Genomic DNA, 23,936 nt, shown 5'->3' on the forward strand with positions numbered 1-23,936 from the left:
TTTTGTGAAGAAGTTCTAGGGAACATATCAACATTACCAGAAAACTCCTGTGTTATCTTAGGAACCAAAGGCATTAAAGGCAGTTTTACCCTATTATTTTATATTTCCAAAGATTTAAAAATTACTTATAGAGAATTTAAATGGCTTCAATTAAAATCATCAAAGATGGTAATAGGAAATAGTAGGTTTCTTTATTTGTGGAATTTTCTGAATTTTGAAATGTTGATTAATAGTAAGCAATACTTTAAGTTTTATTTATTTTTATTTTATGTGTGGACGATTTGGATGCATGTATGTCTATGTATCACTTTCATGGCTGTTATCTGTGGAGAGTAGAAAAGGGTATTGGATCCTCTGGAATAGATGTTATGAATGGTTGTGAACCACCATGTGAGTCCTGGGGATTGAACTTCTCTGGGTCTTCTTGAAGAACAGCAAGTGATAATAACCACTGAGCCAATTTCCCCGGCCCTAATAGTAAGAAATTTCTTGAAGTAAATTATAAATCTATCTCCCTGAAGCATCAGACAAAATTTGAATGGAAGGGGTAAATCTCAGCTTACTGACATAAAGTTGAACATTTAAGATACATGTTAAATAATATTCTTAATGCATTTATTGTTATAGACTTGGCCTTGGGAAGCATTTTGTATTAGCCTATCTAATAACCATCTTAGAATATTTACAGTGGGCATACGATCCCATTATGTATGTTTTTGCCAAACAATTCTTGCATCTTTTCTGGTTACACAATGGGTATTTTCAATATTATACAAAAAGAGTGCCAAAAATGATGTGTGGTGTCCTTGGGAATGTGAATCTTAAGGTTTAGACAAGGCATGTGGGTTTATGAATACCTTTTATGTTCAAATTACTTGATTTTGAAATAAGCAGATTGAAAATCCTTTATGTTTGTCATGATCACCTTAATAAAAAATATTTCATGACACTAAACAGTGTTTGTGTCAGTCAAGAAAGTATGACACTCCCTATGGCTCACACAGAACTCTATATAACCAGTTCACTGAAGGGGAGACTCTTTTAGGAAAGTCTTTCACACAGACGTTAACACAGTAAACAGGATTTTTATCCCAAGTAACGTCAGTTTTTAGTCACGATCTAATCTTTGGGTTTTTCATCCGTTCCCCTCATCAGTGTATAAAGGATGGATTTCTAATGTCTAAAAGCATACATGCTCTCGAGCTTAATGGTCAGCTAATATTAGCTGTTGTCCTTACTGTGAGGAGAGATGGAGACGGCTTTTACCTTTAGAAGGTACTTGCATTCTCTTAAGGTTCCTCTGCATTCTACAGAGTAAGAACTGTCACATAAGTAGAAATCTGTTCTCATTCTGCTACCTTTGTAGAGATAGCTTTATTTTGTAGTAAGATAGATTTGGTACTCTCTGGAGGGTGAAGAAGGATATTGTGAGATTGTGGCCAGCCTGAGCCACATTTCTCTACCCTTCCTCTAAAAACAGAAGTTTGGTCTCCAAATAGAGACCAATGGTTATAAATCAGAAAGATCATGTCAAACACCTCCTTGGAAAATTTTTATTAATGTCAAATTATTCTATCTTTGTAAAAGTTTTGATAATAAAAGAATAAAATCTTACATAAAGTATTCTATGTGGACCTTAGTTACCGTCACTCATAGTAGTTAATTTTACAATTGTAATATGGGGTTTATTTGTAGGATAAGTTCTTAGCCATGAATTTTGTATATAGAATTTATTTGAATCTAAGTTTTGTAATTTAGATAATATTTGGCTGCATTCAAACCAAATATGAAGAAGTGTTTTGTAATGCATGTGTGATCTAACTCATTATCAAAAACAATATAAATGTAGATGATAAGCTGAGTAGAAACAGTGATCCTAAGTGATCACAGATGCCACTTGATTGTGTCTTCTAAATAATTAGATATCTCTGAAGCCTGCAGAAGTTCTAACTAGCAGTGCTGAGATTATTCTTTAAGCACATTTGTTTGAGAAAAATGAGTTGCCAAATGAGAAAAAGGAAAGTGGTAACGGGAAGTTGGCATGGAGAATTGTTGCTGCACTCAGCTCTCTTGATCTTTTTCTAAATATAGTTTTAAAATGCTGTCCGGGTCAGCTGATGTCAGCAGGGGCCTTTCAGGACTGCATCTCTTCTCAGTCATCTCAGCCACGTTTCTAATGAATGTGTGCGGAACAAAGCAGCTGTATTACAGTATCAAATCAGGACTTAAAGCTGTCAATCCTCCAAATATTTTTACTATATTGGTACTCTCAAGCCAGGACTATGCTAAAGCAGTAAATTTGTAATAGCAGTGTCTCTTACTATCATGTCTTATTATAACATACTAGAAAATCATTTATTCTTTGATGGACTGATTTATTCCACTTAAATATAAGCCCTGAATAGGAGATGTGTTCATCTATTTTCACTCTAAGAACATAAATATGTCTGTTGCACTCTAGTCAGTAAATGAATTCAGAAGCCAATATGCCTACATGCTCAAATTTCTTTGGTAAATGATGAATAATATTGATAAATGAAAATTACAAATCTACAATAGAGCCTACTATTGATGACTAAATCATTCTGTTACTAACTCCGTGTTCCAATGACATTTTCTAGATTAAAAAAAAGTCATTCCCATATTTTAAAATATTTTATGTCTTTGCAGCAATGTAAGCAAATATGTATTTGAGGGAAAGTTCACAGTGCAGCCACATATAATTCCCCTTAGGAGTCCACGTGCCTTTTCCAAAAATAGTTCAATCTATAAAACCTTCTTTCCTGCCAGACTACATACAGTTCACATGGTTGTTACAATCAAAATAGAAGAGCAATGGAAAGGAATTCTTCCGCCCATAGTTCTTAAAACACCTTCATTCACCTCAATTTGTCAGTGCCCATTAAGAAGCTGGTCATTATGCAAGAAAGACGAGGAAGGCAGCTCTAACTCATGTGACTGACACCAAACATGGCCATTAATTCAAGTTGGCAGTGACCTTGGGGCATCACAAGCTGTCTCCTTGCAGGAATAAACTGGATTTTAAACAGTATTTCACCTTGTTGGGTTCTCCTTAGAACTTTACTGATTAATTTTCTTTAGTTCTAGCACAAACATTTATAAAGTTACCCCCATACTGATTTTCTTCTCTCTTGGCTCCTTCATCTAACAGTTTACTGGAGCGTATTGCTGCTCTCATTTTTTCTATCTTGTGGAGAACTGCCATTTGTACTTGGTAGCACTTTCAGAAAGAGTAGTTATAGGTCTACAGCCAAATATTATTTGCTCGTCAAAATCGAAGTTCCAAAGACCAGAAAGCACACATGGAAAAGACATAGACTAATAATTTGATAAATAAAACAATTTCTATTATAAGGTTATATTTTACTTTATAAAAACTCTCAACACCAAGGCCAGTGATGTTCTTGCTTCCCAAGCCGAAAACGTGAGTTAGAACCATAGAACACATGGAAACTAACTCAGGCATGTAATTCCAGCCCTGGGGAAGCACTAACCAGCAGATCCTATAGCCTGCAGAGCAGGCTTTAATGGGTGGGCTCCAGGCCAGTAGAGACCATCTCTCCAAAGTGGTGGTCATTTTTCTGAAGGTAACATACGCATGCACACTCTTGTGTACTAATACATCTGATAATTTATCACTACTGGATTTAAGTTATATATAATATGTTTTTCTCAAAACTTCTGAGATGTTTGCAGTAAAATATCTAAATGCATCATTTTTTATTTTCCGTTTCAGATGAACTTGTCACATAGGCCTAGAATTGTGATGCATAAAAGATTCAAACAATGATGTCATCATTTTAAATCTACTGTATCATACAACTTACTAGTAGATCAGTGCTGAAAGATCTATATCATAAAGGTTGGTTTAAGTAAATAGCCTTTGACACATAAGGTTTAATCACAAGATCGTGAAAGTGTTTCTTCAGAACAACACACATCCTCTGACTTGGAGCAGTGTAACTGAAAAACTGAGAAACTGGAGTCAGTCTCCCTCACCTCAAGAGCCAGTGTTTAGTATTTCTTGTGGTGAAAAGTTGGACAGGTCATATATTTTCTCTGTGCTTCTATTTCTTCAACAGAAAAAATGCTAAATAGTGTGAGGTGGCAGTATGAATTTACCCAGTAAATTCCAATTTATTCTAATTGGAATAATAAAAAGAGTATCCTAAGGACATGGTCATTCGAAATGAACACTACAGCCAGGGTGAAGTACAATTGTTCCAGAGAAATAAACTGTCAAGCGCAAATTAGGGAAAAATTGTCAAATTGTATTCTTTCTTCCCCGTGTTTTTAATCTGAATTTGGATTTCTTAGTATAATAGTCTGGCACAGAAAGTCATGGCTATTCGGCAACAGACCATAAATCATGACATCTTTACTTAGAAACATGTGTATTACCTAGTTAATATGTCATACTTGTAATAAAGAAATTGGGTGCTAGAAAAAAATTAAATTCCCAAATTAAATTCCTGAATTTTGGAATAATGAAACTCACAGCTTTAATGTAATTGTGTAACAAATTTCTGCCTGATAATTTATTTTCTTGCAATGTGTCAATAGAATTCAAGAAATAGACATTGCTTTATTTTTTAGCTTAATTCTAAAGTATAGGGTTTCCTTAAGTGGAGAAGGTTGTTATAAGTCAAATGGTATATACATATGCAGTATTTTAATGTGTAGTCAACTTGTTAGTGTTTGGATATGTGAACACAGAATCAACTTAAAGGCATAGGAAATGGCAAAGGGCTAATGGAACAAGAAATTCAAGTTCACATACAGAGAGAGAGAGAGGGAGGGGGAGGGAGGGAGGGAGGGAGGGAGGGACAAACTGGGGAGATTTTTGCAAAATATCGCATCCAAGTTTTAATAAGCTGAGATCAGACAGTGTCTCAACACCACAAACATTGGAAGCTTGTGAAATACTGGTATATGCTCTGTCTCCATCATGCCTTTCTCCTAGGCAAAACAGGCAAAGGACATTGAGTTCTATAGATATTGGTCATAGTGAGCGCCATCATGTGTTCAGGCCAGTTCAGAACTGTACACACTAATAATTTGAAGACTTCTGGAAAAAGAAAAGAATCCCTAACAATGCAGGAGATTTTTTTCAACTAATTCCATACCATCCTCTTTAAAAATCCAAGAACTTTTGTCACTTAATTCCATGCAGTTCACATAATTATGTTGCCCCATGTATGTAACCATAAGTATGAGGTCATTTCACTGCCTTAAAAGGTAAAAAAAACAAGTCAAGAAAACTTTACTTATTGGATTCAATTAAGGTTGTAAAGTAGAATATCACCTTTTTCTAAAATGATTACGATTATTTAGACTCATGCATACCATGGAAATTTTACCTAGACATTTGACACTATGACAAACACCTAGCTACACAGATATTTTCTGTTTTATCTCACTGTTTCATCCTCCTGAGAGTTTTTTCCAACACATTTAATGAAAACTAAAATTGTGACAAAGAAATCATCACTGTATTTCCCACTTCTTTATTTACTGTAATTTCACGGCTTATTCTGTATTCATAAATTCTCAAAAAAGGATTTTTCTCATTGTGTATCTTTTACTTTATTTTTTATGTGATTGATGTCTGAAATTGTACTCCATGGCAATCCACTATCTTTTATTATATGATAGTCATTGATCACTAGCTCTCATCTGAATATAATAGAAATATCTAAATATTACTGTCACAGATCACTCAGTTGCACAACACCAGGAAACATGAAATCACATAGCCTTTATTGAAGCATTCGTTTTTTTTCCTCTCTTGCACTCTTTAAATGAAGCTGACACAAATAGCTTTCATTAATGAGTTTTTCATCAAACCAAGTGATTAGTCAATGTTTCAAATATTTTCGGTTCCAAGGACGGGCACAAATTGGAAGTCTGAAGAATTTGGCTTCAGAAAAAGATGTAATTTAACAGAACAAACATTGAAGGGTGTAAGTATATTACAAGACACCCTTAGAAAAGGTAGTGTTGAGTGTAAAGGGTAGCACAAGAAGCCAGAAAACTCTACAGTTTAGATCAGAAACATGACAAAGGAATTGGGTTCCTGGAGATGGATCAGAACAGAATTGAGAGAAAGGCAAGAATTAAAATGGGGGGGGGGAGGATGAACATTCTGAGACATGGTAACAGCTTTAATTCAGATAAAGAATGAAAAATAGAGATTTTTTTTTTATAAATGTACTTAGTTTCACCCAAAATACCAACAACATAAAGTGTGCCACCTTTATCCTGGAAGGGAAATAAGCATAGAGTATAGTAGAGGACAGTGAATTCCTTGAGAGCAGAAACCTTTGCCAGTTCAGTCATTCTTGTATCACACAGAACAATCCGTGGAACAGCAATTAATTAAAAAAAAAACTGTCACTGAATTAAGGAATGAATAAAGTGTCACTTTGATTTGTTTTTTACCTTTATTGGTCAGTGACATGAACTTGTGTTTATGACCACATGTAATCTAACAGAAATGTGAGCAGTGTTCAGAAGCAAGTGACACTAAAATGAAGATCTCATGGAATTTCTCCTGGGCAGGTTTGGTTAAGTAAAGTCATGGTTAAGGTAATCTCCTTGCTGGAATTTTTGCTATTACTGCTATTCCAAGTCCACAAGCTACTGGCTTAAGAGGTTTTGAATACAATCTAGTAGGTAACTATCATAGGATAGCATATCATGTCTTCTGTTTTTTTATTTGCAAGAAAATAAAAGATGACCCAGCCAGTACCTCTCTTCTTTCTAAATCAAATCCAGTCTGTGTGATTTCCATTCTAAGACTTGGAGCACAAATACAAAATGAATACAGCATGATTTGATAATAGTAATTACTCGACAGAAAAACTTTCTTTATTAATAATAAAGCACAGATGAAAAGTGATAGGTAGAACCTCAGTTTTCCAAGATTCATGATTTTGTTCTGGATAACAACCTCATCCATCAGTGGGGAAAATACCTCCCAACCACACAGATTTTAGCAGGAGCTACAGAAATAGTGAAATCAATACTTTAGGGGATAACTTTAAAAGGCTAAAGAATCCTGTGCAATTAGGGTGTCTTGAAAGATGGGATGGAGGAGTTGGCTGAAAACAGTTCTAGCAAGGAAAATGAAATAAAATTAAAATAGGTGAGGTAGTCAATAGTGCTTTAAGTGAGTCGGGGGAGTGTTGAGTCAGTGTCTTGCTTTGGAGCTTCAGCTGGCCTCAAACTTCATGCCTCCACCCCCTGAAATGCTGGAATTACAGGCATGCACCACCACACCCAGCTTGAAAGTCTTTTTTTTATGACTATGTATATTTTTGGATTCTCCAGCTAAAGGCAAGTGCATAATTTGAAAGGAAAAACTTTGACAATGGAGGAAAGAAGTTGAAGTAAGATTAAGAGAATAGGTGCAATTCAGTCCAGTCTTCAAGTGTAGGGAAGGAGGACATAACTGCCAAAGTTGTTCTACATTCAGGGGGCCGAGAAGAGGAGTGACAGCAAAGTATTCTTTGAGGGATTAACTGAGGGGAAGAATTTCCTGGGTCAGAGCTGTGAAATATCAAAATAGTTTGCTGAGGAAGGTTGTGTTGCTCCTTTTCCGGAAGGTCTTAAAAATAGGAGAGGTGGAATCTTTGTGAAAATTTCTGTATGGCATTATCTGAAGGCAGGAAATAGGATATGACTAAGTCCACACCTGCCAATTTTAATGCCCAGAGTGTCTACACTCACCTGGGCTGAATGGAAATACAAATATATATATATATATATACATATATATATATGCATGCATACATACATACATACATACATACATACATATTTCCACTGTGAAGAAAGGACAACCTTTCCTAATTTTTCTTGCTTGGAAAATTTTTATTTTTGTAAAAACCCATTTTAAGAAAATAGAAATGCTAGAGCCTATCTTCAAACTCTCCCTGGTAATTTAGGAAATACTGATATCGCTAATTTTTACAAAGGACTTGATAAGTATTGCCATTGCCATGTTTGTTGTTTCTCTAGTTTATAGGATAGAAAAGATAAACCTTTTATATAATCTGGAATTTTAGAATCCTCAAGGATGCAATTAACTATTAGGTCAACTAATTACTTAATAACAATGTCCATTTTCCTAGTATAATTAAAGCTTGTCAATGTTTCTCCTTTGAAACACTTTTGTTACTAGATGTACCCATAGGTCAGGGACACTGTTATAAAAATTACTGCAGGGCTTCTTTCACTTTGAAAGGCAGTATTTACCAGCTAGACCATACATTTTGACCTAGAAATGTAAAGATTTCTTGATGACTAAAAGTTCTCTTAGAATACATGGATTAAAGAGGCAGCCATTTTGAACTTTCAGTTGATATCTTACATTAAGTTCAGCCTTGGATAGAATATACCAGTATCACTTGTAGGGTTTTCCAATAGCCCTTACCCACTGTTGCCTTTAATTAGTACAATAACATGTATAAATATATAAATGAGTGTGTATATGCTTGTTCTATCTACACTGTGTGGTGGTCTCCTGTGAAAATAGGGAAAAGGCTGAAATATGCTGAAAATTTATAAACTCTTGCTTCTTCCTTCTCTATAGGCCTTGAAAACACAAGACTACATAATATTCAGTAGGAAACAAACTTGCATAATGCAACAAAGCATGATTTTTCAATAACTTAAAATCATATTGCCAAATATACCAACTATTGTCAGTTAATTTTTATTAGACATGTGTATTATAGAGCTGATAGCTGTAAAATACTTCTAAAATAATGTTATTGTAAAACTAGGTACTAGAAATACCTAGCTAGACTTAGAGCTCTCAAATGCATAGAATTATGAAGAAATGGATAAATGCATGAATTCTGGGGTAGCAACTCCACTGCAAATAAAGGAGTATTATAGCAGACAGTGACTGGAAGAGATGAAGACAGAAGAAACACATAGACAGCTGACGGAAGAGCAAGATAAGTATCAAGGGGCCAGGCATCAGGCTGAGTACTGTGAGCACTGATTAGGTCTGATTTAGAAGCCTACTCAAGGTGCTAGTCTATAGGAGAGCCAGATACCTGCTCAAGCCTTGGAGACTGTAGGGAGACACCCTAGCCCCGCCCAATAGTCCTGGGACAGGTACCAGGCAGACCCGGGACTCACCCATAAGGGCGTGGTAAGGGAGCTTTTTTAGGGCGGCACGTGGGGACCCTAGCCCCTTTTCTGGCCGGGCTTGCTGGGTTCCTGTAACCTCGCTCTGGCCTGCGTTTTGCCCTGGTGTTTTCTTGAATAAAGAGACTTTACCATCCCAGATTACAGTTCATCTTTTGGTGCACGCTCCAACCTTTATTCATCAGGAGACACTATAACTGCCATAATCAATGGATTTCTCATCCTCTACAGAAGCCAGAAAGCTTCCATTCCATTATTAAGATGGCTTCTATTTTTCTAGATTTTCTTCTGTGCAAACACATGCTTATTTGTGTATCTTTACCTGTTTCTCATGGTGATTAGACTCCTTCATATGTGCCAGTGGGGATAGCCAATGGATATAGGACTGGAGAGACGGTTCAGCAGTTAAGAGCACTGACTGCTCTTCCAGAGGACCCAGGTTCAATTCCTAGTACCCACATGGCAGTTCACATCTGTCTGTAACTCCAAGATTTTTACACTCTCACACAGACATACATGCAGGAAAAACACCAATGCACATAAATTAAAAATAAATTATTTTAAAAGAAGAGAATATGGATATAATACCTCTGAACATCACATTTTCTGTGCTGACCTTAACTTTATAAGTACTTTTGGAAGCTAGGCACAGTGACATGTGTCTTTAATCCCAGCCTTTGGGAGGCAGATGCAGATGAATCTTGATGAGATGGATTCCATCCTGGTCCATATAGTGAGTTTCAGTTCAATCTAGACTACATAGTGAGACCTTGTCCTCAAAAGCAAAAAAAAAAAAAAAAAATTAAAAAATGTGAATAGCCTTGAAAATTGCCCTTGCAGCAAGGTGAAGTGGAGTGTAATTCAAGCACTGAGTCCGAGACTAGATTTTATGTATGAGCTGAAATTAAAACCTCAAATACTGTGTGGGGGCTCTACAAAATGCTCAGCCTCTTCGTCGTCGTCCTGCTTTTTCTCTGTAAAATGCAAATAACACCATCTCTATAGGCTGCTGTAAGCATCAGAGTCAATGTAGGCATTAGTGCCTTCATATTTTGAAGTTCCTTAGTTGTTGCCTATTTATTAACTTGATAATGTGATTAGTTGCCCAAGTACAGATTGCAGCCTTGATCTTAACCACCTATATTGCTTGATAAGGAAATGAACAAATATTTTTAGTAGAAGAAAAAGGTAAGAAAATAGAGATTTGTCCAGAAATTAAACCTTATTATCAGTCTATTGTTTTCTACCTTTTTATGGGGTCATCCCAACCTTATATTTTACATGTTTTTTTTAAAATATGTGCCATTTGGGGACTTGAACAGTGTCTTAGAAACGGAACTCAGTTGGCTTGTGTGCCTGTAGAAAGTGATACTTGAAGTTGCTGTCCGCCTAACAGGCATGGAGCTAGTGGGTAGCGGAAGCCAAGTGAGCTTTAGACAGCGCTTTCTTCCCCCAAACTGCTGCTTTGCGTTCAGATCTTTGTGCATTAGAAAAAATTACATTCTTTGATTGCTCAATATCTATTTACCTTTTTGTTTTAAATAAGCAGCTATTTCCCATTTGTATCTCAATAGTGTGCTTTTTTTGTGAAATGAGAAGACTGATTCTCCATTCTTTCTACATTCTTTACCGTGATAATGACTACTATACTGTCCTCCGGCTGAGTATAGTTTTTCAGTGGGAGCTGCTCACCTGTCAGAGAGAGGAAGCTTACCTCTTTATGTAGAGATAGTGTTATCACAGGATCACCCAAATAAATTGAGAAATGCTCCATATTCTGGGGTTCGGAAAAAATAAGTTAGATAGGGCCTGCAGCTGATGGACATTGTCTTTGGTGTCCATTTTGGGAAGTTGATGTAAATTTGGTGAGATCAATAGGGAGAATCATGGACTTGACTATGAGTATTTTCTTTTAAATTCCCGATTAGAGAGAATCAGGCAGAAATAACTGCTCAATTTAGTAGTTTCTGATCTGTACTAACAGAATTTTTTCTACAGGGGAAGTACTGTAATACTTTCCATTTAGCATTATCTGCCAAGGATGACTTGAGCTATCCTTGAAAACAGCCTGGGACAGAATGTGTAGACATGCAGAGATAAGGAGCCTCCTGCCAGGCCTTGGGCTCCAGGAGCTGTCTCCTCTCAACTCTGGCCCAGGCGCCGTTCCTCTGCAGTGTGCTTGCTCTATCCCTGCCTGGATATTATAGAGGAAGCATTTTGCTTGTCTGAGGACACCTCTATTCCTAGCTCTTTGACAGTTTCACTTGCCATATCCCCTCAGTTCTAAACATGTGGAAAAGGAGATAAAGAAAGGTGATGAAATGAAAAAAAAAAAAAACAACTGGAGTGGGAATGCTACAAGTAAGAGATGAAACTCCTTTTGCAAGCCTGTTTTGTATGCAGTTGTGACTGGGTTTTGGGGACAATGTAAATTACTCTAAAGGTCATTTTAATAGATAGGGAAGAAAGGAGAAAATGCATTGTAAAATATTGCTTAGCATTGAGCATAAAGTTAAACATGTTTTTTAAAACAAACAAAAACATTTATTTCATGATGGGGGAAATACAGTTTTGTCACTTAAGAACTGCTCTAAGTCTGCGATTCTTCTTTAGAACCCTTGAACTTTTAAGAAGTGTTAATTTAGGCTATGTGGTAAGTTGTATAACTTCATTTGAAGCTCATTAAGTTCATGAAATAAGAAAGTGGCCTATAATAAAGCATCAAGGTTGTACAACTATCTCCAAAAATTGAGAGGATGGGGGACAGTAAAAATGTATACCTTACATTTTTTTCAGTTGCACTGCAAAGGAAAAATATGTATCCATCCCTTAAAATGGTGTAGTTCCTTCTTGGATGTTTCTGTGCCATAGTTTTTTTTTAAATTAAAGTGAATCAATTTTCCTTTTCTCTAACTTCATACTTATCAAGTTAGTCATAATCCTTCAATTTGTTTTTTTCTTTCCTATTAAAATGCTTTGATTTAAAAAGTAGTGGATAATTCAATTTGTCTTTTCATTTTTAGTTGGAAATTAATCTGTTTGGCTTCAGGCTATGTAACATCTCTCATTAGATGGGCTACCCAAAGATACCTGGGTATTGCCAATATAGGAAACACTGGGATTTTCAGATATTACTGAGATCTTAATCAAAGCTCTGATGAATGTGTGGATGGTTCTCTTCTGAAAGAGAAAACAAATCACCTCAACAAATAACTAAGTTTTACTAGTATTGTTGTAAACCTGCTTACAAAGAAAAAAATTACACAATACTGTGATTTGCATTGGCCAAAATCTTGAGTATACTGTCATACTATTCATGGTGTTCCATACTCATAATTGAAAAATAAACTGAAGCTCCCAAGAGCTGTCTCAACCAGCTAGGGGTGTTTTCATAAAAGGTCTGCATGTTGAGGAAAGAAGTGTCATTGAACTCAATTGATGTCCAGTTAGAGGCCATTGGCTTCAGTCCTCTTGGTGCTTTAAAGGACTAAATCATCATGATGTTTGAGCTCGTGTATTGACATGTCCCAGTAGATGGAAGCATAAGCGTCGTGGAGCCATACCCTCTTTGCTGCATTCCCAGTGATGGCCCTGGCACTGAGCTATCCTGATTCATGCCTGTTCGTCTCTGTGACTAACAATCAGTCATTTTCATGTATTTTTTAAGCACCGTGATTTTGGCTCATGGTATCCCATGCATAATGATCATTAAACTAGAATTTTATTTTTTTTATGCAGTTTAAGCTAAAGTCTAGTTTAAAATGTGCTATCCGGATGCCCCAAATGTGTTACAGCAATCAGCCTTCTCCAGATCTACGGCTGAGGGCTGGAGCTGCATCCTCCTGAAGTCTGAAGTCTGCTGGCGCCCTAACTGACCGCCACTCTTGACAAAAGCTCTGAAGTGTTAAATCTGTGTGTTACACAGCCCTGGCATGTTTGGCAGTGCGGAGAGTCTGGTTGTCCTGGAGTTTTGCACAGATAAAGGAAGGATACAGTTCTGAGAGGAATGCAGTAACTACAAAGTGCATCCTGAAGGCCATTTAGCTCACAATGAAGGTCTGTGTTTTAAAATAGCTCTATAACAAAGTAACTACAGAGTTTTGGCAAGAGCTCCAACTATTTATAGAACTGAGTAAGGCGTGGTAAATACTGCCACGGTATCCAGCTCTCCCTTGCCATAACCCCAAACTTATAAGAAGTACTGTAATTATATTTTTCTACTTTGAAAAAAAATCATAGTAGCCATTATCAGTTTAACCATACGGAAGCTTGGGCTGAGATTTCTTTTTTAAATGCATAGTTTTGATTTTCAACAGCTGCACTGGGTCTTTAATCATATATTATCTTTATGAAGCCTTTTTCTAACATATGTTAATTGGCTGTTTTCTGTGACAAATTATGAGCTCTTACTTTGATGAGGTTCAATTGCAATCATGTTGGAGTCGAGTACGTCAAGTTTCCACCCCTGCCGGCTCCTCAAACCACTACAAACATCCGCGCGTCACTGCGATGCTGAGTAATGGCAGGATTGGGGCTGGCTGATTTTGCTACAGATTTTTTTTCCACAGGATATTTTCAGCTTCTTTGTACTAAATCTGTTTCAGGGTTTGCCCTTTTTAGCAGACACATGCTCTAAAATTAACATCAAATCTTATTGGGGATTACTATAATACAGTGAAGAATATTTCATAATACAACAGCCCAGCGTCTGTTTTGCTTTACTGACATTTCAGAGCATTTATTATGCATTTTAAGTCAGTCAGTTGTGAATTTGACTAGTTTTCTACATCATCATCATTTTGTAACAGACATTTTAGATGTTCCTCTTTTGAGGGAAGTAAGTTCTATGGGGACGATGAAGTAGATAATCAGCTGTTATAAAAAAATTGTACTTAAGTGTTTTTCTAGGTGTTGACAACTATATTGGAATGTTGCAAACTCTGTTGTTCATTACATTCCCTTTTCTTCAACATTATGTCTACCAGTCAAGAAATAAAAACAATGACAAGTTCACCAATGTTAACATCTTATAAGATGTATAACAGCCATTCCAATTCTCTGTCCTAGTGTCAACTTTTAATGTACGATTCAGATGAGCAGAAATGTTCTAATCCATCTGCTCTGAGAACTGTGACAGATAGCTTGTATCAAATACCAACAGATGATCAGTGATAGCTATAATTAGAACAGATACAAAATAGCAGTGCATTGTCTATAATCTTGGGAAATTAGTCAAGGTAATTGATTAAGGTCTTCAGTGCCTCCATCAAACATGAGTGGTGTTGGGATTAATTTAACTGATTTTGCCTCAACATCTCACATAAAGAGCTCTAGATAAACTGTAATACTCGAAGCCAAAGCCAGAGGTCGATTTCCATATAGGTATCAGGAGTTTAGATAAGATGAGCCAGATGTTAACATAGCCAGATGTGAATAGGCATTGCTCTCCTCGGGAGGCTGTTTTTAATCAGCTATTTCCCTGGGGTAATACACAGCCAATGAGCTCTAAATCCTGAGGCTACCTGTGTTCAGAGGAAAGCCTGGGAACATCATTACAGGGCTTACAACTGAGCATATGTGAAAAAAATTAAAGCAGAAATTAAGGTTAAAAGAAAGGTTAACCTCGTGTCACTTCGCTATTGCTTAAAATGAAAAAAAAAAAGACAGAAATAAAAAATAATTTTAAATACTTAAAAAAAAGAGCGTCAACCCCAACTTATAGATGCAAATGAAAAACTAATGTTGGCTGATATTAGCCAGACCTGTATAAAGGTGTGTGTTATTTTGAGAATGTGCATGGGGAGTCATCTTCAGCACAAGTAAATAAAAGTGTCTTTGTCATCGTGCTATCACATCTAAAGAGGTTGGCTTTGCAAGTCCTGTGTGGTCCTGCAGTAGGACTGTTAAGTCAATCTATACACTCTGTCTTAAGCCAGCTTGTACAAGGAAATTTAGTTCCACTTGATAAGACACATACTTAATTGGCTTTAAGAAAATAAACCAAGGTAAAGAACAATGTGTAAATGAAACAGAGAGCTTGGCACTTGGCTGTAAGGAAGCCCGGGAGCCATGTGGCTTAATTGGGGCCAGTTGGGATCATTTAATGATTGCTGTCAGAAGACCAGAGTTAATAGAAGACCACAGTGGGGTAGAGTTAAACAAATTGTCATCAGGCGTTTCAGATGAACAAAACCTTAATTAGGTTGATTAGGATGCTATAAAGGAGATGAAGAGACAGAGAAAAATTGATGAATCACTGAATTCCATATTGAGCCACATTTAATATTGTCACAAGTATCATCTGTATCTTAAGGGACCTTTATGGCAGTTTGAAAACCACACATATTCACCTGTAAACTTTAATACTTACCTAAAGTTTAATTGCAAATTAAAAAGAGGTGACATTCAGTTTAAATACCAGATGATTTATCGAATATTTTTTTACATAAAATAAAAGAAGAATGTTGACTGGAGAACAGTGTGTCTTCCCATTGTAAAGGCATATTTGAGCATTGAATTATTTGAGAAAGCAATAGCAAATTACTTTTCAGGAACATAATTTTGATCATTTAATGTGATATGTGACTAAGGAGTGGAATATGATCTTCAGTTAGATTGTCTTGTTAACCATTCATGTCAGTTACTGATATTTGTACTGGCAAGATTACTCAGGTATCTTAAAACACACTCACCGTTTTATCTGTATCTTTTAAAAGACCAACTTGTATTCGTCTACATGCTGTGCACGTGTACACAAATACACATGCGAACACACACACACACGTGCGCACACACACACACACACAAATAAATCTGAAAGAAGTGCCCAACACATACAAGCCTCCAAGAAGAAAACATTTACAGAATATTTCCATTTTAATTATTAAATATAATACACTAAAGATTGAGAAAATAACATTTTTTCCTAAGAGAATATAAGATGCTTAGGCAGTTGATTTTTACCCTAATAAGATGAAAATGTACGTTAGCACCATGTACCACTTCCGGCTGAGCTGGCTTTGGAGACTAACTACTTAGTTTCACTGCTCCTGGTGTATAGTGTTTTACTTGCTTTGTTCAGTAACAGCAGCAAGAAATCCAGCTGCATTTGCTTATGAGGGGTTACAGCTGGAGGGCAGAACCTAACGTGTGATGCTACATAGTAGCCCTAGCTTCCTGCTTAAGACACCAGCTTTACCTTCCTGGGAAAACTTGCCACAGCCCTAACTGGCCTCCGGAAATGTGTGGCAGCACTGCTGGGAAACTTTAGGAAAACAAAGACATGGCAGAAGCTGAATTCATTACATAATCTGATATGGAAATACTAAAACTGCCATGCCGTTGAGGAGTATGAGGCTTTTGACATATTTAGACCATTTGGAGTTTATTTTGGCTTGGAGAATGCAGGATGCCATTCTAACTGCAGTGGGGAAAATGTCCAAGGCCGAATATGGCATGGATAATTGTGACAGGGAAGCGGTGTTTCCTTATGTTTGTTAAATTGTTTGTAGTGCTGTGCAGTTGTCTGGAGGTATGTTGCTCCTAAATTCTGGAGTTGTGTAAATATGATGATCTATGGAAGGGATAACAGCAGGTTAGGCCCTTATATTAAATTAATTGCAGGGGTTTTCAAAATGAGCTCCGTTTTAGGCTTATTATATTTCTGACATACATTTCATCTCCTTTTGTCCTTGGGGAAAGATACTAAAGTAGGACTAGAAGCACTCACATAGAGTTTCCAGCAGCTGTGGTCACTGGGAAATTGATGTATTTCCCTAGTTATTTCTACTATTGCAGCCTGAAGCTCTTCCATGGCTGATACTTAGGAGAAAGTTTTTAATCTGTATGACAGTGTACATTTTCTTTCATTTTATGATTGTTGTTAAGGATGTAAATGAAGTACTATGGGATGTGAGATCTCCATGCTGCATATACGGGGATGACATTGTTCTCTTGCTACTAACCTTACTCTGTAACTTATATATGAAAACTAACTTACAAGTCTAGGTTATCCATGTTCCTGGCACCATTGTACACCTTACACTTCTTGTAAGTGTCATATTTAATGAGGCTAGAACCATTTTGCAAATGAAAATTATTTTCCCAGTTTGAGGTAGGACACGGAAACTACAAGTGCAGGATTCGATCATCAAGCTGCAGTTACTTGGTGTCTAGGACCCCCAGCTTCCAATTCACAGATTCATTTAGCTTTCACTTCCGTGTAAATTATTCTTATTATACCTATGAGATACTGTAAAACATGATAAAGGATTAACCAGGCTACCAGTTTGTTGGTGTATAAGCAAAATGAGAAAAAGTCCTCAGTACTGGTTATTAAAAATAGCTAGGAAATACCTCAAATGAGGGATATAGACCTTGATAAATAGAGTGCAGTTAACCAACTGGTAATGGTTAGTCCCTGCTGCTTACCTGATGCTAGACCAGATCCTGGGACTACAGACATAATGTTTGATATCCCTCACCCCACCCCTGTACTGTAAAGGAGAGGTACTGGGTCCTCTGATGGTTTATTCAAGAGAAACACTACCTTGGGAAAATGGGACTGAGACAGAAGGGAAGGATCATTCCAGACAGAAGGATTTGCAAATGTAGGAAGGACAGAGAAGTAATAACTTCTTTTTTAAGCCATTGTATTTGCTTTTTTTAATGTGTAATACTGTGATATTGACACTTGAAGATGATTTAGAATTCACCATATTGATAATAAATTTGATCAGTTGGGAAATTAATGTTTGGCATAGTGGTGTTTATCTAGAGAAAAAGAACAGCCCTTTTATCCTCTCAGGAAGATGCGCTTTGACTATGTGGCTTTAAAATAAACGGCATTCCATTCTGTAAAGTATATGGTAAACTTAGAGAAAAATGGAGTGATTTCTAGGACCAGAGAAATACTTCTCATCACACAATCAAGCATTGCTAAGAATAATAATTGGGTTATTTCATTTGAAGCTCTTAAGGGAAAATAGGTACGTTCTGCTAGTTCTTTTTAACCAAAGTATAATTGCATGCCTCATATGTCTTTGAAACAAACCATAAAGTAGAAAGTTTAATGTATCTAAATGCAAGTAATGAGCAAAGCTTTCCACTTGAAATGGTAGTGAATCACTGAATAGCTTGAGTCAGTAACAAACACAGGCTTGCAGAGGCAGGACAGGCATCCTGTTGCCTCTTGCTGTACATGGGGCTCTCACTGATTTAACAATGCTGTCTTTCTTTCTTTCTTTCTTTCTTTCTTTCTTTCTTTCTTTCTTTCTCTCTCTCTCTCTCTCTCTCTCTCTCTCTCTCTCTCTCTCTCTCTCTTTATTTCATTTTGTTTGTTTGTTTGTTTTTCCAAGACAGGGTTTCTCTGTGGCTTTAGAGGCTGTCTTGGAACAAACTCTTGTAGATCAGGCTGGTCTCGAACTCTCCACCTGCCTCTGCCTCTAGTGCTGGGACTAAAGGCGTGCGCCACCACCGCTCGGCAACAATGCTATTTCTTGTGTAACACAGTGAACCTAATTTATAGCCTTGCATTTTACAAAACACAGATTTCTGGGGATGCTAAGGGTGAAGGACATGTGAGTGAGTGGAACTGTTACTTGCCCACTTGAATAAAAGAAATCCACAATTCATTCCTTGCAAATTGACATTACATAGTCTAATGTTTTAGCCTTGTCCATAGGCTGTTTTTGTTTAAGTGACTACACTGTACTTCTGGAACAAAATACATGCTTTGCAAAGATAATTTTAGCAGCAGAGAATTAATTTCTTCCCACATCTTTTAATGTGGCATGGGAGTCTCACTGTACGATCAAAACACGTAACTGAAGGTTATGTTTAATTTCTAAATCAAAGTGTTGTGGGAAGGCGATTGAAATTTGATGATGACTCAGATCCAGTTGCTATGTGGTTTTCTTCCTACAGAAACTTTAGGGTAGACTGCCATTTCCATGTTAGAAAGAGCCAAGCAGTGATGAGATTAAAATAGTTTCTCCATAGACTAAGTTTGTGTTAGTCACTTGGATTGCTAATTGGATTTTTTAAGGTACTTTGAGAGTCTCAGTAACAAGGATTCTTTTCCCACTACTTAATCTTTCTTTTTCAGTGTGGGACTAAATAAATAATCAATGCATATTTCCAGCAAACATTTGTTACTACCATCATGATTCCATTTTTTCCCTAAAGTTGTAACTCATGTGTTTTGCTTCTTTCCTCGTATAGAAATCTCCATTGCCTTCAAAGGGTAAATTCAAAGTATGTGACAACCTTCACTAAATGTAACATGGGGAAGGCATGGTAGATGGCAATGGAGATGGATGTGCCTGCTGCTTCACCCATGTCAGCTTAGGTCTATTTGGTTTCTCTATTTATTGTTTAAGGCAGTCATAACAAAACATTCACCTAGAATGGGAATGGCTTTTTCTCGGTGTTTGAAAGACAGAAATTAGACACTTTGTGCCTCTGCTCTGCCTTTCCCTCGCTGTCCTTTATCTGAACCACTCAAAGGCCCAAGTGTGGGGTGTGCTGCACACCAGCCTGCTCTGCTCAGAGAAGGAAGTGGAGAGTTTTGGTTCCCATTTTACACTTGTGGAGCAGTTTGGGGAAGGAAGCACCTTTACACCTTTTATTGTTCGCGGTTGCTGACATCACATCCTTCCCTGCCCAGTCTGTGCGTGTTTCCTGCCATTCTGTCAAGATCCTTCTCTGTTACTGGGAGGGATTTGCTGAAGGGAAGGAGGGAGGAAGGGAAGAGGGCAAAAAGAGTGGGAGAAGGAAGGGAGGGGGAGGTGCATGTCAATCAAACTGGCTTGTTTAGAAATGAGGGAGTCTGTGGGAGAATGATCTTTAGCTGTCCCCAAGGAACTCTGTGCGGCTCTCAGGCCACTTTGCCTTCTGTCTGTCTGCTTATGGCAAACTCCAAGTGAAAAGAAGCCTGCCGTGCTGAAGTTCCCCTTTTTAGTAAGCAGGCAGATTTTACCTTTTTATTTAAGTTGGCAAAAGAAGAAACAGGGCAGACTGTAACTGCATAATCTTCTTTTTCTTTCCTTCTTATTCAAAGTTTTGATTGTTTACGTGTAATTGTTTTCCAAGGATGGTTTCTTCATGTGAAAACTGTAGTGTCCAGAATAAGCCTGTGATTGATTCTATATAATGAAAGTTCTCACAGTGACTGAAATGCTGCTATATGTAGTTTAATTATTAATATTCTTTTTTTTCACATACCTGTGAAACAGCCAAACAGGTTACTATGGTAATAATAATCTTTTTCTCTAGCCCTCCTGAAAATTAATACTTGAAACAACCATACAGTACAGTTTTTTTGTGCAAAAATCAGGTTAATAAGTAGTTACACTTAAAAAATAAAATAAAAATGAAAAAAGCTGTGTGCTGGTGCTGGCCTTCCCAGTTCTTTGAATTTTTACTGATAGCCTTGAAATGTGGGGACATCTTCCACAAATTGCCACATCATTGCTACTTGTTATTCTGCGTGTGAGCTTCATGCAATTGTGCATTTTATGAATGTTTAGAAAGCAGCACTTCAGCTACTAAATTGAATATTGTCCTTGTACAGAAAACAAAATTAAAGTTGAATTAGGGTTAATTTTCCATCTCTCTCCACTACCTGGCATATTTTAGAATGGAGACTATTTTCAATGGCATTTTCACCAATCATTTTATGTATGTGTATATACATGTGCACAGAGAAGCATGCTAATGCATTTACATGTGTATTTCTAGAAAAAATATTCCCCATTGTGTTTTAAGAATTAAAAAAGAAAAAAAAAAAACCGTCACCGGCTCCTTCTAAACAGTGTCTTCCTTTCCAAGTTGAAAAATGCTGGGTGGTGATGCAGAAGGCTGTTTTTTTCTTTTGTTAGTTTAGTGGTCAGGAGCACACTCTGGCTCTTTAAGGAGAGTCTTCTTTGCCAGTGTCTCCCTACTTGCTTGGGCATATGTATTTTGAATCAAGGTCTGTAGCCAGTGACCTCCTGTCTGCCTTGCCTCTGCACTCTAATCTGTATGCCCTGACCTTCCACCTAAAGTGAGTAAGCGCTTAGGCAGGCAGTCCTGTAAGCCGATAGCAACTCTGGCCTCTGCTAAGACAAGGGAAGGGGGATGCGCCCAAAGGCTTTTCCTGGGGTTCATGGATTGTTTTTTTCTGTGGTGGAGAAAACCTGCTTGTCTCTTTGGGGTCTTGCACATGCCTGGGAAATACCACTCTGGATTGCTGCTTGCGTCTTTGGTAAGACTATAGGAAATGCGGAAAAGGTTCCCGGTTGTGTGAACTTTAAGACCAGTTTCAAGACTAAATGGGTGGACTATTTAGCAGTGTGAATGCTTGATGTATTGTGGTGTCTTGAAGCAATGTCTTAAGGTTGTTGTTTATATAACTTTTCAAAACTTTAGAACTGCTGTTAACATTGAAAACTGTAGCTGGAGTCATCATCTTTGATAAGCACACCGTAATCATGATGTAACTTACATATGTATGCCAAAAGGCTGAACTGAGCTGCAGTTGAGTAGAAGAAAGAAACCGGGTAAAGGAGAGTGGATAGTCTTAGTGATTAAGCAGTGCTTAATCCACCAGAACTAATTATATCATAATAGCCTCTGCAATTAGATAATTACCTAAACTTGTATTTTAAAAATTTACTCGACATGTCAAAGAATAAAGAAATTTAAAGGCAGCTGAGGATCAGACCAAGTATATCTAACAGCCTTTTCTGTCCCAAGGACCTTGAACTAGAGCCAAATAATCTATTAAGTAGCCAGGACAGTGGCATAGTGTTACATAATACATGTGGGAATTTTTCAGGTCCACTGTCACAGACTAACTAGAATCAACAGAGAAATACTGAGCAGTGTGTAAAGTAGTTGTATCCACTGACATAAGAGGAGACAAAATAATTGAAGCTGCTGCTTGCAAATGAAGCAAGTATTATAGGATGCTTCCTAGTTAACTTCCATTTCATAGCAATTCACTTTCATTATGTGCAAATATTTTTAGACATAATTTTAAACAGCAAAATATAGACTTTTAATATTCTGTGCTCTTTGGGTTTGCTATGTAATTGATAATCATTATTTTAATTTTAATTCATGACCTAGAGCTCTCTGGTATATAATATCAAGCTTCTGTAATTGTGTGTCTGACTGCCTAAGGAGATATGATATGTCTCTTTTAAACATTTAAATTTAGAGGGCTGGTGGTCTATTATTAAAAAGTGTATAGTTACAAGTGAGATAATAATCTTAATTTTTTGCACCACTTATTTCTTATCAGTGACCATCATTTCTGAGTACTGTTTTAATGGGCAGTTTAAAGGCTTCCAAGAGGAAATGCTCTTACTGCTAACCGATGCTGGAACATCAGATGAAACATCCCATATTACTTTTCCTGTGTTCACTGTCGTGATCTTCTTAAAATAAGATTAAAGGATTTAGTTTGAAATTAGTTGACATTTACATATATCAAAGAGCACTTTCATAATTGTCCATCCTATTTGCATAACTAGGGACGTTATCACCTCTGCTGTCAAAACACGAGATTGTTTTCCATTCAGAAATGAATTAGATGCCCTACTTAGCATACACAGGTATATAAAGGTTCATTAACTCTCTGATTTAGGTAATTTTTCATAACAGAAGGGTGAAAATTGTCACCTAATTTCATTAAAAATATTAAGCTCTTTACAAAAAATACAGTTCATTTCAAGTGTTGGATTTTAAAACACAGTTTTCATCACTTAAATGACTTCTTAAATTACTTATGAGCTTATTTTAATTATAAAAGCATTCACCCCTGTGTATAGGCTCCTGCGTGTGATGTGCAATGAGCTTTTAACAAATACTTATTTGCATTTGTTTTCTTGTTTTGCTTCCATGAATCTTATTACCTTGATGGAGTTTGGAAGACCACGCTAGTTCTTAGGAAGTTGGCTTGCTGTGGAACTGTTGTTTAAGTTGTCATTTCTGTTCAGCAGGAACGAATGCAAGGATTTGGGAACTGAGCTGTGCACGTGCTGAAGAAGGAGACTTGTTTGAAGGAAACAGGAAAGAGGAAGAAAAGGAAGGAAAAAATACATAATTTCAGGGACGAGAGAGAGAAGAAACACGGGGACTATGGGGAGAAAAAAGATTCAGATCACAAGGATCATGGATGAGCGGAACAGGCAGGTGAGTAGGGGACCCTTTGCATTGGCACTAAGGCATCTTGTCAACCTCCATCAACACAAGCTCTGTGAGCTCAGTGTATCCAGTTTAAGTGTTGAGATTGTCATCTCTTGCAAACAAAGCAGGGAAGAGAAAAATCACCTTAACTGTTAGATGTATGTTTTAAAGATTGTTCACTTTTCACTGCCTCAAAACTTAAATGGAACTTGTATTTGTATGACAAGAATAGCTGAATAATTAAGAATTAACAAGCACAGAATTGCTGCTACAGTGCATGCATCATCAAACAAAGATATTCATGGAAACCAGGCCTTCTGTAGTCATCCATTTTAAGTTTGTAGTATTGCCTAAATATCCTCTCTGCAAAATGGCTTGCTTTCTTTTCATCACAAAGGAGTGTCTGAAGTAAATCCAAACATGTCTAGATGCTACTGACAACAACAACAAAGAAAGCACCCACAGGAGATACTAGCTGCATAAAACATATAGACAGGAACATCCTGATAACTCACATTTTCTCTAAATTCTGAAATTTTATAAACATGGTACTATCATTGTTTTCTACAACTCCAGTGATA

General features: G+C 36.9%; 1 protein-coding gene across 9 annotated transcripts in view; it reads left to right on the forward strand.

Moving 5' to 3' along the window:
- Positions 1 to 23,936, forward strand: part of Mef2c (myocyte enhancer factor 2C) — a 145,753-nt gene that overhangs the window by 28,311 nt on the left and 93,506 nt on the right. For 5 of the 9 annotated variants that reach the window (XM_027401793.1, XM_027401789.2, XM_027401792.2 and 2 more), the window contains exon 2: positions 23,166 to 23,361. In XM_027401793.1, the coding sequence (XP_027257594.1) occupies positions 23,308 to 23,361 (54 nt within the window). In that variant the 5' untranslated portion in view covers positions 23,166 to 23,307. Of the gene's footprint in view, positions 1 to 21,272; positions 21,428 to 23,165; positions 23,362 to 23,936 lie in introns of those variants that run through there. The other 4 variants (XM_035440482.1, XM_035440479.1, XM_035440480.1 and 1 more) reach the window with 3 other exon arrangements.

Source organism: Cricetulus griseus, chromosome 2, assembly GCF_003668045.3.
Source record: "Cricetulus griseus strain 17A/GY chromosome 2, alternate assembly CriGri-PICRH-1.0, whole genome shotgun sequence".
NCBI classification, from domain to species: Eukaryota; Metazoa; Chordata; class Mammalia; order Rodentia; family Cricetidae; genus Cricetulus; species Cricetulus griseus.